This window comes from Nerophis ophidion, linkage group LG08, assembly GCF_033978795.1.
Source record: "Nerophis ophidion isolate RoL-2023_Sa linkage group LG08, RoL_Noph_v1.0, whole genome shotgun sequence".
Classification (NCBI taxonomy): Eukaryota; Metazoa; Chordata; class Actinopteri; order Syngnathiformes; family Syngnathidae; genus Nerophis; species Nerophis ophidion.
This window is the reverse complement of record NC_084618.1, coordinates 53,357,389-53,375,699: the sequence shown is the minus strand read 5'-3', so window position 1 is coordinate 53,375,699 and position 18,311 is coordinate 53,357,389. Positions and strand designations below refer to the sequence as shown.

At 40.4% G+C, this 18,311-nt stretch overlaps 1 protein-coding gene across 3 annotated transcripts in view; it reads left to right on the top strand.

Annotated features, from left to right (window-relative positions):
- Positions 1-18,311, top strand: part of cpped1 (calcineurin-like phosphoesterase domain containing 1) — a 91,795-nt gene that overhangs the window by 35,088 nt on the left and 38,396 nt on the right. For 2 of the 3 annotated variants that reach the window (XM_061908909.1, XM_061908910.1), the window contains exons 3-5: positions 4,459-4,631; positions 9,935-10,066; positions 10,168-10,294. In XM_061908909.1, the coding sequence (XP_061764893.1) occupies positions 4,459-4,631; positions 9,935-10,066; positions 10,168-10,294 (432 nt within the window). Of the gene's footprint in view, positions 1-4,458; positions 4,632-9,934; positions 10,067-10,167; positions 10,295-10,456; positions 12,348-18,311 lie in introns of those variants that run through there. The other variant, XM_061908911.1, reaches the window with a different exon arrangement.

Below are 18,311 nucleotides of genomic sequence, written 5' to 3'. Positions count from 1 at the left end.
AGCGGTTTTTAAATGCATTTTTAAAGTGTTTTATAGGCCGAGTGGATTGCTCACATTGGCTGCATTATTACAAGTTAAAAAGGGACAAGCGGATGGATGGATGCAATGCAAAAAAAAACTTTTGTCTTCATGTCTCTTATCAGGATTGTGAATCTTATGCAAAATTCCAAAAAAAGTGCAGTTCCCTTTTAAGCTTTACGGTATGTGTATGTTTGTAATTAGCTTGAAACACCCCAACTCAACCTTTGTCTGCTGCCAAACTGTGAAGGAAACTTGATATGAGCGCTTGTACTGGATCTGTGCATTTTTTTTTCCGCGGTCTTCAAAGCATGCTGGGTGAAGATGGGAATGTTGATCGACTGCTAGATCAAAAGCTTCACCTACAGGCTTAGATCCCTCTTCATCCTAACAGTCCACGAGTCTTTGCATTACTGCTGATATCACAGAAACTTGATCGAGCTCTCTCGACTCCATTTCTCTGATCAATTCTATACTACTTAGAAAAACTCATAAGAGGAATAATCTCTTTTCCTTCCTTATATATACAGTTTCATACCACTGCTTCATCCAATTACAGTTGAAAATCTAAAGTCAAATCAGTCTCTCCTTTCTGGGAATATTGGGCTTTGATGTCACAAAAAATCTAAAAGGTTGAAACCCTGCCAGACTTGATGTCAATTGAGACTTCAACATATAGTACTCTGCAAAGATCTTAGTTTATGGTTTTATTTGAGGCAGACAGCTGGCGGTGTGAGGAAACAGAAAGCAACACCGCCTTTTAAAGCCTCCATGTGGTGCATGGGTTTCACTTCTGTTTATTCGCATTCGCTCTTCCAGAGATCTTTGAGAGTGGCTTGATGTAACTATTGGACCAAACTCTGCTTCACACTAACTTTGTAGCAGCGACTGACACCAACAGACAATATGTCAAATTGTGTCAAAGTTTGTGGGCACAACTCTCCATCAGCTAATCAATCATTTAGAACTCAGTCATAGCACCTTAGTTCCCCAGAAACAAGTCTTAAGCATTGCACATACTTTTGGACAGTTGTATGCAACATGTTTGTATTTAGTCCCTGCCTTTTGGGAGTGATAAAACATTGCAATATTGACCACCCTGAATAGACGACACCCTCTCTTCAAGGTCAAAACATATTTTTAAATCAAAATCACAGACAGACAAATCATGTATTCAATATCATGCAATTGCAAAAATAAAACCATATACTTATCGGCTTAGCGGTTATTTGATGCCTCTACTTCACTGATTGCCGTTATATTAGAGGTAACATCATTACTCCTCTGTTGTTTTTTTGCCCAACCTTTGAGCCACATTTTTTGAAAAAGCTCTATGTATATTGACTGCATCCGTCTAGGTCAATATGTGTAAGCGACAGTAGGAAAGGCTCTGACTTGTTTTGAAAGAAGTCATTTGAGCTGTTTGGTTGGTTTGCATGTATACATTTATAGACGCCAAATATAATATGACAATGTCTTTTTAAGAATTTTTAAGGAAACAATGAATATTTAATAATTGTGTTAATACAGTCTTTTAAAATTGATGAGAGCAGCAGTATCATAATTACCTGCTAAACTTACTGATCTTGCGGTGATTATCACCCATGCATCTGTGTTATTCTGCTTATCTATGTCCGGGTTGCAGAATGATCAGTCTGTTGGAAAGGACATATTGCCTTTTCTCAAGCTCCCTCTTCCAGCTCCACCGGTGGGACACCAAGTTGTTCAGCAGTGGACAATACAGTGGTCCTTTTTCCTTTTTCCTAGGTCTACGACAGGGCGTCTTCCCATTGGGCATGCATAGTACACCTTTCCAGGGAGGTGTCCGGGAGGCATCATTTTAATGTCCAAGCCATCATCCGTAATTGGCTCCTCTCAATCAGAAGAATCTTGTAGCTTTTCAGCGGGGTCTGAGTATACCATATGCTGTTCTCTGCCAAAACAGTAGGGGCAGTTTTTTCCTAATAGTGAGCAACCACAACTCTTTTTAACTAACTTTTACTGTATTATTTCAGATGTCACACTAGTCAACAGTAGCAACTGAAGTGACATCCAGAAGGGATAAAGGCAGGGTTATTGGAGTTGAGTCAATGCATCAGCATATTGTGCTAAAGCAAAGGGGGAGGGTCAAGTAAGTGAAGTGAATTATATTTATATAGCACTTTTCTGTAGTGACTCAAAGCTTTTTACATAGTGAAACCCATTATATAAGTTATATTTAAACCAATGTGACTGGCACTGGGAGCAGGTGGCTAAAGTATCTTGCCCAAGGACACGACGACACTGACTCGGATGGCGGAAGTGAGGATCGAACCTGGTACCCCCAAGTTGCTTACACAGCCACTCCACCAACCAAGGCAAGGGAGAAGGGAGAATCCGAAGACAACCTTTGTCTTGGTGAAGACTAGTTTTAACTATTTTAATAACAAAAACAGCTACATTTAATTTAACAGGCTGTAAATATAAAGTAAACACTTTAGCGGCTGTCTCCACTCAGTTCGGGAAACGATTATGGACCTCAGCTGGACAACTGTCCTATGTTGCCATGAATATTGATGTTTATATAGACATTTTGTCTTGTAGCTTTAAGCAGGCTCCCAGACACCTTAAATTGGGTGCATTAGGTTGTTGCAAAACAAATATGTATATTATAGCTTGGATGTGGTACACGTACAAAGCTATTAACTGAATTCAGCACAACCACAAAGTCTTCTTTCAGAATTATGTATGTGATGCATAGTTGTGTTGTACAAGTACAATTATGAGTCTTTAAAGAAGCTGATTGCAACATTTACGCAGATGCATTTAAGGGCGCTTTATGTTTTCAGCATTAGCTATACCCCGCCCTCTTCTGATGTTTAGCACGTAATGATGTAAACTACGCCTGTAAGTAGGACATGCGCACATGTATTAGCTATGTGTGTGGTAAACTAATGTTTTGGCTAAGTTTAGTTACTAACGTTAGCTATCATTGAATGTAAAGCCTATCATCACAACAACAAATTTTTAGATGCTTCTCTTGGACTGCTTTTGTGTATGTGCACACACTCCTTTCATGTAGATGTAGACAGTGAGTAGTGAACCTAAATCTCAGACAAATTCCTTGGACTGATGAACATTTTTATTCAGTGTAATTAAGAATCGTGAAAAATATGGACATTTAAAAATGTACAGTGGAACCTTGATACACGTACGCTTCTATTTGCATATTTTTTTAGGTTTGTGAACATTTACATAGCGCCAAATATCCCTATGTGTGCGGACCATGTCTCGGTGTACGAACGTTTTGTTTATTGATTAATTCATTAATTTTGTGCGGACTTTTTTTACAGCTAAGGAGAAGGCACTAGCCGGATAAAAGCTGATGATGGATTGCCTCACACTAGTTTGTGGTAACGCTAGCGGTGACTATGTGAAGCCACTGCTCATTTATAGCTCGGAAACTCCCTATTTGATTAATAATACCATACTTATTTTCTACCATGGTAAAATAAGGTTTGTTTTTTCATTACAGTGTCTTCAAAGTGTGAATTTTTTTTTTTTTTACTACAATAGCTTAGAACCATCTATCCATCTATTGCCTACCGCTTGTCCCTCTCGGGTCGCGGAGGTAGCTGGAGCCTATCCCAGCTGCATTTGGGCTGAAGTAGCCACCTCATCGCAGGGCCAACACAGATGGACAGAATGATGTATATTTATATTAATTCTTATGGAGAAGTCTGCTTCACTAAATGAACGTTTTGGTTGGCGAACCATGTAAATGGTAAACGGGTTATGCTTGTATAACTCTTTCCTACCTTATAGGTCCTCAAAGTGCTTTGAGGCTATTTCCACAGTCACACACACATTTACACACTGATGGCGGTAGCTGCCATGCAAGGCCCTAACCACAAGCAAGGGTGAGCTGCCATGCAAGGCCCTAACCACAACCAAGGGTGAAGTGTCTTGCCCAAGGACACAACGAACAAGACTAGGATGGTAGAAGCCGGGGATCGAACCAGGAACCCTCAGGTGGCTGGCACAGCAGCTCTCTCAACCGAGCCATGTCGTCCCCAGTTAATTGAAGAAACAATTAAATTTGTATATTGAGGTTCCACTCTATATGCTCTGTTTAACCATTAACCAGTAACATAAACAAACTGTTGGTGTGTTTATTATACTTTCATATAACTATAACTTTGAGCAAGTTGCAAACAGCCACTTTAAGCTGCCCCCATTATTGTGCAAATAGCTCCCATACCACTTCCTTTGCAACACTTTAGCCCTTTACACTCTAATGGTACTGGTTTGTTTGAATTCATGTCACACTCTGCAACTTGTTTTTTTTTTTTGGAACTAGAACTATCAATAATTAGCATCTATTATTTATTGATCTACACAAGGACATCTGCTTGTGTTTGAGATAAATTTAATAAGAACATTTACATTTTGTCTCTGCAGGCACCATTTTTAGAGATGAGCAGGAGCGAGACCTAAAGATGGCATTGAGTGGGACAGACCCTTCCATTCCACTAGTATTTGTCAGTGGCAATCATGACCTTGGAAACACTCCCACCCCAAAAACAGTGGCGCAGTACTGCAGTGCATGGGGTGATGACTATTTCAGCTTTTGGGTAAGCAAGCATCTTCTGTATAATATTTCTGTCTGGCGTTGGTTGAGGTTCCAGAGACACTCCTCAGTTTGATTCTATTGTCGTATGATTTGTTAAGTCCTGAATATTGTTTCATTTACTGTCCAGAACAAAAAATAATGCACTCAAGGCCTGGTCTACTAAGACCCCAAAAACCCACGCCAAGTAGCTCGTGCCAACTATAAAATTTAGTGAACTTTTGGTGGGTGTGATGCAGGCGATCTATTAAGACTGCATATTTTTTGTGCCCATAGAATGTATTTTACTGCACAACCTTTGCATCATAAGCTCCAACCTGTCGTGTTTTGTTATGTTGTGGAAAATGCAGCGCACAAATATAATTTGGATTATCTTTTCTGGGATATATAGAAGCGCAATCAAGCCTCTGGGAGAATCTAGGATGTTGTGATGGTGCGTCTGGTATGATTCAGGCGCACTTCACAATGTATGAGAAAATGCATGATGCACAAAGTTTTTTTATAGGGTTATACCATAGGACAGTGTTATTGAACCAACATTTTCAGAAAACTAAGGATCGGGATTTGGACTTTTTCTTCACTATTCTTTTTTTTTTGTACAAAACCCAAAATCAATGAAGTTGGCACGTTGTGTAAATCGTAACTAAAAATAGAATACAATGATTTGCAGATCCTTTTCAACCTATACTCAATTGAATACTTTGCAAAGACTAGCTACTTAACGTTTGATCTGGTAAACTTTGTTATTTTTTGCAATTATCTCATTTGGAATTTGATGCCTGCAACATGTTTCAAAATAGCTGGCACATGTGGCTAAAAAGAGAAAGTTGAGGAATTCTCATCAAGCAGTTATTTGGAACATCCCACAGGTGAACAGACCAATTGAGAACAGGTGGGTGCCATGATTGGGTATAAAAGCGTCTTCCACAAAATGCTCAGTCATTCATAAACAAGGATAGGGCGAGGGTCGCCACTTTGTGAACAAATGCGTGAGCAAATTGTCGAAGAGTTTAAAAAAAACATTTCTCAACTAGCTATTGCAAGGAATTTAGGGATTTCATCATCTCCATCTCCACCAGCTCCTCTCTGAGCTGCCACTTTACCGTGGTAAGGGAGGTTGCGTGTCCAAATGATCCTAGGAGCTATGTTGTCCGGGGGCTTTCATGCCTCCTGGTAGAGTCTCCCAAGACAAACAGGTACTAGCTGAGGGATCAGACAAAGAGCAGCTCGAAGACTTCTATGGATGCATAACAAAATAAACTCAGATTTCCCTCGCCCATCCCGTTCTGTCTCCCTGTAATGTTTGTATGATCTTGAATGGGATTGTGCTGAAAATTTTAATTTTCATGAAGGAACTCTCCTGACGGAATAAATAAAGTACTATCTATTCTAATATGTGCACTTGGCACCAGGACACCCTAGTCTGCAGTTCCATGATCGACTTTGTAGTTGTGTCATCGGATATGCGGCCTCATGTTTTGGACACTCGGGTGAAGAGAGGCTTTCTACCGATCACCACCTGGTGGTGAGTTGGCTGCGATGGTGGGGGAGGATGCCGGACAGACCTGGCAGGCCCAAGCGCATTGTGAGGGTCTGCTGGGAACGTCTGGAAGAGTCTCCTCTCTGAGAGAGTTTCAATTCCCACCTCCGGAAGACCTTTGAAAATGTCACGAAGGAGGTGTGGGACATTGAGTCCAAGTGGACCATGTTCCGCACCTCTATTATCGAGGCGGCTAATTGGAACTGTGGCCGTAAGGTTGTTGGTGCCTGTCGTGGCGGTAATCCTAGAACCCGTTGGTGGACACCAGCACTGACGGATGCCGTCAAGTTGAAGAAGGAGTCCTATCGGGTTCTTTTGACTCATAGGACTCCGGAGGCAGTGGACGGGTACCGACGGGCCAAGCGGTGTGCAGCTTTAGCGGTCGCGGAGGCAAAAATTTCGGACATGGTAGGAGTTGGGAGAAGCCATGGAAAACGACTTACGGACGGCTTCGAAAGGATTCTGGACCACCATCCGCCGCCTCAGGAAGGGGAAGCAGTGCACTGTCAACATCGTGTACGGTGCGGATGGTGTTCTGCTGACCTCGACTGCGGATGTTGTGGATCGGTGGAAGGAATACTTTGAAGATCTCCTCAATCCCACCAACACGTCTTCCTATGAGGAAGCAGTACCTGGGGAATCTGTGGTGGGCTCTCCTATTTCTGGGGCTGAGGTTGCCGAGGTAGTTAAAAAGCTGCTCGGTGGCAAGGCCCCGGGGGTGGATGAGATCCGCCCGGAGTTCCTTAAGGCTCTGGATGTTATGGGGCTGTCTTGGTTGACAAGACTCTGCAACATCGCGTGGACATCCGGGGCGGTACCTCTGGATTGGCAGACCGGGGTGGTGGTCCCTCTCTTTAAGAAGGGGGACCGCAGGGTGTGTTCCAACTATCGTGGATCACACTCCTCACCCTTCCCGGTAAGGTTTATTCAGGTGTACTGGAGAGGAGGCTACGCCGGATAGTCAAACCTCGGATTCAGGAGGAACAGTGTGGTTTTCGTCCTGGTCATGGAAAAGTGGACCAGCTCTATACTCTCGGCAGGGTCCTTGAGGGTGCATGAGAGTTTGCCCAACCAGTCTACATGTGCTTTGTGGACTTGGAGAAGGCATTCGACCGTGTCCCTCAGGAAGTCCTGTGTGGAGTGCTCAGCGAGTAAGGGGTATCGGACTGTCTGATTGGGGCGGTTCGCTCCCTGTATGATCAGTGTCAGAGCTTGGTCCGCATTGCCGGCAGTAAGTCGGACACGTTTCCAGTGAGGGTTGGACTCCGCCAAGACTGCCCTTTGTCACCTATTCTGTTCATAACTTTTATGGACAGAATTTCTAGGCGCAGTCAAGGCATTGAGGGGTTCCGATTTGGTGGCCGCGGCATCAGGTCTCTGCTTTTTGCAGATGAGGTGGTCATGATGGCTTCATCTGGCTGGGATCTTCAGCTCTCACTGGATCGGTTCGCAGCCGAGTGTGAAGCGACTGGAATGAGTACCAGGACCTCCAAGTCCGAGTCCATGGTTCTTGCCCAGAAAAGGGTGGAGTGCCACCTCCTGTTTGGGGAGGAGACCCTGCCCCAAGTGGAGGTGTTCAAGTACCTAGGAGTCTTGTTCACGAGTGGGGGAAGAGTGGATCCTGAGATCGACAGGCGGATTGCTGCGGCGTCTTCAGTAATGCGGACATTGTATAGATCCGTTGTGGTGAAGAAGGAGCTGAGCCGGAAGGCAAAGCTCTCAAATTACCGGTCGATGTACGTTCCCATCCTCACCTATGGTCATGAGCTTTGGGTCATGACCGAAAGGACAAGATCACGGGTACAAACGGCCGAAATGAGTTTCCTTCGCCGGGTGGCGAGGCTCTCCCTTAGGGTGAGAAGCTCTGTCATCTGAGAGGAGCTCAAAGTAAAGCCGCTGCTCCTCCACAACAAGAGGAGCCAGATGAGGTGGTTCGGGCATCTGGTCAGGATGCCCCCCGAACGCCTCCCTAGGGAGGTGTTTAGCGCTTGTCCAACCGGTAGGAGGCCACGGGGAAGACCCAGGACACGTTGGGAAGACTATATCTGCTGGCTGGCTTGAGAAGGCCTCGGGATCCCCCGGGAAGAACTGGACGAAGTGGCTGGGGAAAGGGACGTCTTGCCTTCCCTTCTTAGGCTGCTGACCCCGCGACCCGATCCCGGATAAGCGGAAGAAGATGGATGGATGGATGGATGGACCATCTCCATTTCACCTAGGAATTATAATTTCTGTATATGTCTGCAAGAACCCAGGTGGTGAATGAACCCATACCCCTTCCATTCTTAAAGTATAATATGCATATAATTGTTAAATGTACACTGTAAAAAAATATGTCACCACTATTGTTTGCCAGATAAGGTCAAAAATAAAATTCAATATAATATTTTATAGAGTCACCCAGTCACAAAATTAGGTACACTTGCCCACTCTCCAATCTACTGTATACAGAGGTGCAAAAAAGCTGTTTTACCAGAATTGATGTCGCTGCATGTACAACGTCAGTCTTATTGTGCGCATGGCAAGATTAGATAAAAATATTACTTTACACCAACTTTTTTGTGTTTCCTCAAACCAAGGCGTTAAGTCGCCATTTTTTTTACATAGGAGCGACTAATCCAATTTTGTGCCAGTCTATTTTGAAAAAACTGTCCTGTGTAAAATGTCGTAAAGACAAATAAACACGGAAATATTTATTTTATAGACATCAGAGCAAGTGTGAGAATAAATAACACACAAACTCCAGGCAGCAGCCGTTACAGTCTCTCAACCTATAGCAAAGGTATAGCTATAGCTTTAGCTACAGCTTTTCGGGCTGCATACTAGAAGTGTCCACAATATTAGATTTTTTTTTCGAAAGACCACAAGCAGATGCATCCGAAACTCTGTGAAAGCTCACGCCAAACTGAATGAACATTATCATTTAACACTTTGACATTGTTTGATATGAGTACATAGTAACAACATTTATAAATCAGAAAAGACAAAATGCACTGTAGGTCCCCTTTAAATATTTTCTCAGGTGATGTTAAGTGCAGGTTTGTTTGGAAAAAAATTTGGGGCCTGAGTTAGACCGCCAGTTAGTGATCCCTGTTTTAACTAAACATCTCTCCCTATTTTGGGGATTAATGACTGTTCAGTCTTTAGACGTATTGACATGTGATTAGTATTGTTAATTGGGTTTACGATGGTACGTAATGAGATTGTTGCACTAACTTATTCTACACTATCTGTGGTGGCTATCAAAATGCAGATTAGTTTACTTCATCAGCCTAACATTTAAATATCAAAGTGTGCTTCCATTACTGCAGTAACCCTCAAGTCAATCTGCCGGTCCATAGTAGATTGGATTATTGGTTGTCACATGTCAGCGGACATGTTAGAGGACACTTTGAATGAGTTTTCTGCTGCATCTAGAAATGTTGGATCACTCTAAAACCACACACTATTCTGTTGTTCTTTTAGGTGCTTCAAAGGCAATTGAGTTTCACCTGGTTTGCAGTCAAAAAGTACAACATGATGTCAGCTTTTGGAAATTGAGCACTTAATCCATACAGACCTCAGCAATAATGTGTTGAATACAAAACTGGTGTGGAAACAGGAGTTCATAACACTTAATAGAGTAATTTTTTTCATCCCCTAAAATTAGGCTTTAGGTAAATCCTGTATATTTTGTCAAATATCCATCGATATTTTGAAGCCATGCATTAATGAGTGTTTGCCATGAACATCAGCTAAATTCTTGTTGTTTCTACTATCTATCATTTTAGGTGGGTGGAGTTCTCTTCCTGGTTTTAAACTCTCAATTCTTCCACGATGCTTCAGCCTGTCCTCAGTTGAAGGAGTCCCAGGAAACATGGCTTGAAGAGCAGCTGAGCAAAATATCATATTCCTCAAGTACGGTAAATATAGTTTCCTTAAAAGCTCCAGCAAGATAACACATTTTTGGTGTAATAACTAATAACTTCATTTTGGAATCGTCATACATTTTGTATTCATCCAGGCACCGAAACACATCGTAGTGTTTCAGCACATTCCTTTGTATGTAAATAACCATGATGAGGAAGATGACTACTTCAACTTGCAGAGGGAAGTCAGGCAAAAGCTGATTGAAAGATTTAAAAAAGCTGGTAAGGAAACTGTAGATTTTTCTGTTTTTTGTGTAACCATTAATGATAGAGTACCAGGAAATATAATAGTTTTGGGCTCCTGAGAAGAGTTTAAAACATCTTATAATAATAATAATAATAATAATAATGGATTAGATTTATATCGCGCTTTTCTATTGTTAGATACTCAAAGCGCTCACAGAGAAGTTGGAACCCATCATTCATTCACACCTGGTGGTGGTAAGCTACATATGTAGCCACAGCTGCCCTGGGGTAGACTGACGGAAGCGTGGCTGCCAGTTTGCGCCTACGGCCCCTCCGACCACCACCAATCATTCATTCATCATTCATTCACCAGTGTGAGCGGCTAAGGTCTGCATGGATTAAGTGCTCAAGGACACAACGGCAGCGCTTTTTTGGATGTCAATAGGTGGGAAGCGAACCTGCAACCCTCAGGTTTCTGGCAGGGCCGCTCTACCCACTGCGCCATGCCGCCCCATCTTGTCTTAATACTTCTAATCTTATTAGCTTTTTTTTGGATCTGTTTATTGTCTGCATATTTAACTGTAGCACTCTTAAAATCATTGCCAAGCGGAATGATAGGAAATAATCGCACACACAAGATAGTTACCATTGAATTAAATAATGGATTAAGCCGTCTAAAAGGAGGATATAGATTTATTTAAAACCATTATTTTGGACTTCCTGGGACAGAACTTTCAGAAGCACCGTAACTCTTTATGTAACCCACAGGCAGACATCATTTTACAAAATTGATTGACAGGGAATCTTGTATGGACACGCACACTCCATCATTTATCAAGGTGACTGTCAGTGGGTAGTATTAATTTGATTATTTTACCATTATGCCTGCATTGATTTAACCGTGTTAGTCCGTTTTGGTCCGACGACCTTTCTCTCATAACTGTTTCTTCCTTCAAGCTAACAGTAGTTCTTGATAAAAAAAAAGGGTGACACTAATATACTTTGCAAAAACTGCGTATGCCACGTTTTATCTGTCGGCCCTCGTCCACACAGAACCTGTTACAGGGTAACGTACTGTTTATACGCGCATGGTACACATTGAAAACATGTTCATGAAATATGGATGACATGCATGCTACTTTAAAGCAGTGTGCAATACATGTTTGTCTTTCTTTGTACATCGATATACAGCAGATTTAATGTGTCAGTATGCCATTTTCCTTTTAAGTCAGAACGATCGACAACTGGTGTTTCTACTGCATATGAATGGCAAAGATAATGAACAAAGCAGTCCCCTGATTGTTTTCTTTTCTGGAAACAGGAGTTTACTTAAGTGAAATTGTATTGGATTTGTTTTAGGACATTTAACACATTTCTATATTTCCCTTTGATAAATGGTAGTAAGTGGTGTTTAATTTTAGAGTGCCTGGAAACGCAAAGAGGTCCCTCACTTATTAGTCGTAGTAATTTGTATCAACAAGAGAGGAGAAATAAGGCCGCAGGGAAATTTTGAATTCAAAACATTGGTATGCTCGCATCAGTATATGGTTACATTATGCAATAGATTGAGCAAGGATTTAGAAAAATGGACTAAGTGCCATTTTGAAGAGGAACTCCACGTTTGCCAAAACTGCTTGTATGAGGTGCCTAACAATGCAGATAATGAGATATATCTACTCCGCTTACAAGGCGCATTCTGACAAAGTTAAAATAAAATCCCAACTACACTTTATTTACATGTCGTGACCTGCGTGTGTGTGACAATCATTGGCACTTGAACTTTTAACTTTAACTTTATATTAACCAAGTGTTTTGTGTGGCAAAGGTGGCGCAGCTAAAAAGGTGTGGGAACCGCTGCAATAGCAAATGATTTACCAAAAAAGTTGCATGCAACTACTATGCCCCGCATCATACTTAGATCTAGACAAACTTTATTGATCCACAAGGGAAACTGTTCAATTTTACCATAAATAAAACAACAAAAAGAAGCGACATAAAAAAGTTCATTTATAGTCCTAAATTTGTTTTGCTTCTCTTTTGCTCGGTTTGAAGAGATATGTTCTTTATTTTCTTAAATGTTTGAAAAGTTTTCACATGTCATAAAATCAATTTCATTCTAAAGACACTGAACAGTTTTGAGCTAACTTCATTACCAGATTAAAATATTGTAAAACGGTTATGCTACTGCCCTAAACTGAAATAGTTATCTGCTTGCAGTGCAACAATTCATAGGCGGAAGACTATGCAGTCACACATGAAGAAGGACAGCAGCACTTTTGTACTTTCTAGTTTACGTTTTGCCCTTTTTGTCTGCCAAGCGTGAGGCAGTTCTTTTAATCGCAGTGCGTCAAAAGGAAATTGAAGAAAAATTATATATGATAAAAAGATCAAGGATGAATATGGTACTTTTAAATACCGGCGCATTATAGGGATTTATATATATACTTTTTATTTTTATTTTTTATTTTTTATTTTATAAATGTAAAACACTTCCTTGTATGGAATTGAAGAAAAAATATATATGATAAAAAGATCAAGGATGAATATGGTACTTTTAAATACCGGCGCATTATAGGGATATATATATATATATAATTTTTTTTTAATTTATTTATTTATTTTGATTTTTTTTATTTTTTATTTTATATATGTAAAACACTTCCTTGTGGTCTACATAACATGCAATGGTGGTGCTTTGGTCAAAATGTTGCATAGATTATGTTTTACAAACCATTTTCAAGCCGCTTTCTGACTGTCTCTTCAGGACGCGCTGATTTGTGGACGGTTTTATGTAGATTAACTTCAACTGTGTCTTTTCCCCTTCATCTTTGTTTTACCGATTAGTTTTTAGCGCTATAATAGCGAGTCTACTGACAGATATAAGTTGGAACTGTACGCTACTTTATAATTGAAATGGCAACAGTAAAGAATGAATCCCCTAAAACAACGACACAAAGGACGTGGCGCGGTTGGTAGAGTGGCCGTGCCAGCAACCGAGGGTTCCTGGTTCGATCCCCATCTTCTACCAAACTAGTCACGTTTTTTTGTGTCCTTGAGAAAGACACGTCCGTTGTGTCCATGAGAATGGCACTTCACCCTTGCTCCTGATGGGTCGTAGTTAATGCCTTACATGGCAGCTCCTGCCATCATTGTGTGTGAATGGGTGTATGTGGAAATAGTGTCAAAGCTCTTTGAGTACTTTGAAGGTAGAAAATCGCTATACAAGTATAACCCATTTACCATTTATAACAAGAAGTTAGACATAAAGAAGGAGTTTATTGACTATGGCATCGCCACGTACTACAATGGCGGACATGCACACCCTTTCGGGACTTATGCAGATCCCAAATACACATCAGCAGGAACCAATAGGTAAGAACATTACAAACAAAACACCAGATAATGTCTCTTATTAGGTGCCATTTTGGGGCACATATGGGTATTATTAAGCACATTACGTCTGACTACGGTAGCCGTAATGCCTGGCGTTCCATCAAGTGGTGCTGCTTCATAAAGTCATACTAAACATTTGCACCGATTTTTTAGCGCCTTGTGTTCTACTTTCTTAATTAAAAACATCACAGTTTTGGTGTTGCTTGCTTACAGGTAAAGTTGCAAGCATCATTTACGGAATGAGCATCAATTTGCAGGCCACAGGTATCTCTTATGTGTGACTGCCGTCTACTGGTCACACTTATCAGTACACCATGTACCAAATAAAATTGGTTCGAGGTCAATAAGGACAACCAGACATAATACGTAAAATAGGGCCACTAGGTTATAAGGTACACTGTTGATTTTTGAGAAAATGAAATGATTTTAAGTGTGCTTTATAGTCTGAAATTTACGTTGTGTGTGAAGAATCGGTCCCTATTTAATAGACAGTGACAACTAAGCTGTGTAGTGGTCTCATAATTAAGACTTCCTCCTCCCAATAAGTTTGTCTCTACCTTCCTGCAATGCCCATTCATGTGTACTTTTTGGGAAAAAAAAAGTGGTATATTGGTTTGTAAAAGACTTTTCTCTCATCCCCGCTAAATCATGTCTCTTCTGGACACATAATGGTTATGGTAATTTATCATCATCACCTTTACCCCACTTGCGTTGAGTTGTTAACGCATCATCGTTTTCCCCTGTGTGTCTGTGCTCAACACTGCACCCTTTGATCTGAAGCTTCCAGATGTGCTCTTGCACTCTGGTGATCATTACTGTCATTACAGTAAAGGGCAGCACCATTAACCTCAGATGTGCGCACATGTACATGTGAACTCACACACACATGCGCCCGTAGCCCTGGAGGATTCAAATACAGTGCTGCACAATCCGGCATCAGATCAAGCACGGATGTCATTTTCTCAGCTAGAATATAAATAGATTAATACATTCTGCATTTTCAACTTCATTCTGTGTGCATCAGTCTGTTAGATTGGTGAAATTCTACATCTGTCAACTCCCAGCAGTCATTAACTAATCTTTCTGCGGAGGTTATCCTCCAACCCAATGAAGTATAGGAGTAAAATGCAAATACAGGGGAACCTCGACTTATGTTATCAATATTTTACGAAAGGTCAGTTGAATCATATGAAAACCAGAAAAAAATTCCCCCAAGAAACAATGTAAATCCCCAAAAAATTATCACAAGGAACTTTTAAAAGAGAATATTTTTAGGGATGTACCTGAGTGAAAATTCTTGTCTAAAACCGAAAAAGGCTGAAAACTGCAACGCCGGAAAAAAATATTATGCCAATTATTAATACCATACGACCGTGTACTAACCTCTCTAAAATCAAGGCATTGCTATTGCAAAAATGTATTTTCATCCTTCAAAAAATTACAATCATGAAATTAGGAAAAGGTTTGTTTTACCTTTGGTATTCCAACAATATAGAATACAATGGTTGCCTTTCTATCTGTGTTGGCACTGCAATGAGGTGGCATTTTGTCCAGGGTGTACGTTTCCTTCCTCCCAATTGCAGTTGGGATAGATTCCTTGTAAATAATGTATCGTGCACACTGTTTATAAACTTTTTTTTTTTTTTAAATGCTCTAATTTGTCCTGCCCATTCGATGCTCAGCATGTCTGGGAGTCTATAGAGAGTGTGCTGGCCTCAGCTGACCCGGACTAACACACCGCCCCTGCTCCAAAAAATGTAACTTCTGCATGATAATTGGATGATCTGAACCTCGATTTGATTAAACACGAAAGGAGTGGTAGAACATGGATAGATGGATGAGCAAATCGGAGATTTTAAAAGAAATACCACTGGTGGAGCGTTTTTATGGAAACTTTTCCAATTATTTTAGTGACTTTTTTTCCTGGAAAACTAGAAATGCAACTTTTGTTTCTAGAAATGCAACTTTTGTTTCTGTTTTCATAGTCGACTAGTTATGAACTATCTTAACGATTAGTTGACAGGTTGGAATAGTTAGCGTACACATAATCAGTGGCTCTAATTTAGCCATCAACTTTTAAATTCATTTTGACATATGTAAGTGTGAATGTTGTCTGTCTATCTGTGTTGGCCCTGCGATGAGGTGGCGACTTGTCCAGGGTGTGCCCCGCCTTCCGCCCGATTGTAGCTGAGATAGGCGCCAGCGCCCCCCGCGACCCCAAAAGGGAATAAGCGGTAGAAAATGGATGGATGGATGGACATATCATAGGCATGTGCTCACTAACAACAAAGATGACTAATTATTTCATAAATATATATTTATTCTGTAACTATGCTGCGCATTAGACTGTTCCACAATTTTGAATGACTATTTTATTTTTGTCATTTTCAAAGTAAGGACAGGAAAAGTGCAAAATGCAACAAGTATATTTTTAATGTAAAAAGAAATGACGGTTGAAATAGCAGCAATAACAACAAATGATAAAACAACAAAACTAATTTTCTCAAAAAGAAACAAGCATTTTGTGATTATGTCTTTAAAAAGCTGCACGCTGATATATTATGTATAATTGATTAACCTCTGGAATTTTTAGCACTCTAATAGACTCAATGCATAAAATTGTTTTAGTGATTAATTCATAACATTTTGGCTATCTAAAATATTGTATGTAAAATCTTATGATATTGGTGCATTGTGTGTGTGTGTGTGTGTGTGTGTGTGTGTGTGTGTGTGTGTGTGTGTGTGTGTGTGTGTGTGTGTTTGTGTGTGTGTGCGTGTGTGTGTGTGTGTGTGTGCATGTGTGCGTATGTGCGTGCCGATTGACATTTGTTATTGTGCCTTTCTTTATTGCATTGCAAGTTGATCCATCCATAGCTAGCAAGCAAGGTACAAGCTAACAATGTTACCGATGTCACAGATAAAGTGTCATGAAAACAAGATCTGCTTTGCAAAATGAACGGGTATTTATGTTTTTAACAAGATTAGGATGAAATATTCCCACACTTGATGTTGAGTGGCGGTGCTTACTTGCATCCTCCAGAAAAACACGAGTTATAATATCATGACTGTCGACAAATTTTTCGGCGACAGATTTTATTATCCACATTTTTAGACAATGTCAACAAATCGTTTCACCCATATTTAAAATGACTATTGACCAATCTTCCATTTTTTTCTGGTGTTATTGGAGACTGTAGTTGCGTTTGAAGACGCCTGACTTCTGGTGCTCTGCAATGTCCCGGACAAGCAACGAGTGCTTCTGCCAGCTTCCACCGCACACAAAGCACTCACAGGCTGTCACTCTAGTCTTACACTGCAGCTCCAGCTGGCACTTCCCCTCCTTAAAAGAACAGCAAATGCCACTACCCTCTTAATATTTCCACAATTCAAGCTTTGCAGATTGCTGTCCACGGGTTTGTCTCAGATATATTGAAGTATATCCACTTTGCAGACACGTTGCCTTCCCACTCCAGACAATAGCGTGCTTCGTGCTTACCGGTAATTAAGATATCACACCATCCGGTTTCAGCAGTGCTGTTTAAATAAGTCTTTCGGCTGCAATGCAATTTTTGGCCATTTTGGGCGGACAATTATTATAGTTTTACACACAGTAATCAAAACAAAATTTACATAAATGATAAATGCACTTTTTGGGGAATTGTGCCTTTCGTTCACAATCATTATGAAAGACATGACAACTGATGATTTGTTTTATTGCATTTGAAATATTAAATACATTTGATTAATAGTTTGCTTACAATGGATCCTATGGGAGCCTAATGAGCCTCTGAAAAACATCCAAACACCTCCATTAGGTTTTTATATACACAATGTAAGTATACATGTAATGTAGTAAGAGGCAAATTTATAATAATAATATTTACATATTTTGACCATTTTAAGCATATGTGGCGCATTAATTTAAAAAACGCATCACAATTTTTGCTTTTTTTTTCATCACTGATTTCTGCTCACTGCAGACGTTATGAGCACCAACGGACATAATAAAATATCACTTACTGTGCAAGGTCTGCTGTCATTATGATGCCGACTGCTGGGATGTCCATTTAGATGAAGACTGTCTCATAATCCACAACAAGCGCTTTTCGTACCGTTCTCTCTCGTTCCAGGTCCTAAATGGCGGTCAAAGTGTCCCAACTTGTCGGATTATTTTATCAGCCATCTACTTTTCTGGTGAGAGATATGATTTATTATCAATAATAGACTTTCAGGGAGCGGGGAAGCGTGGTATCAGCTGATCAGTCGATGATGTAAACTTAGGTACAATCGGAATTGATTCTGTTGCCACTATAAAGAGTTTGTCTGCGTTAGCGCTTATAACAATATCACTAATACTTGGTTAGTACTCAAGTCACAAAATGTAAATGTAATATTTATGGTGCTTTTTGAATGGTAATTTATCAGATTTTATGGGCGGAATAGGAGGGCTCCCATTGGCTCCACTAAAAGCAGACTTTTATTTATGTTTATTTAACATTTAAAATGCATTAAACAAAAAAATCCATTCGTCGTCATGTCTTTCATAAAGATTTTGAGCGATAGGCAAATTTACCAAAAAAGTGCAGTTCCCCTTTAAGTGGATGAACGTTTAATAGCAATAATAATTATGGATTTGATTTACCGATATATAATGCCTTTT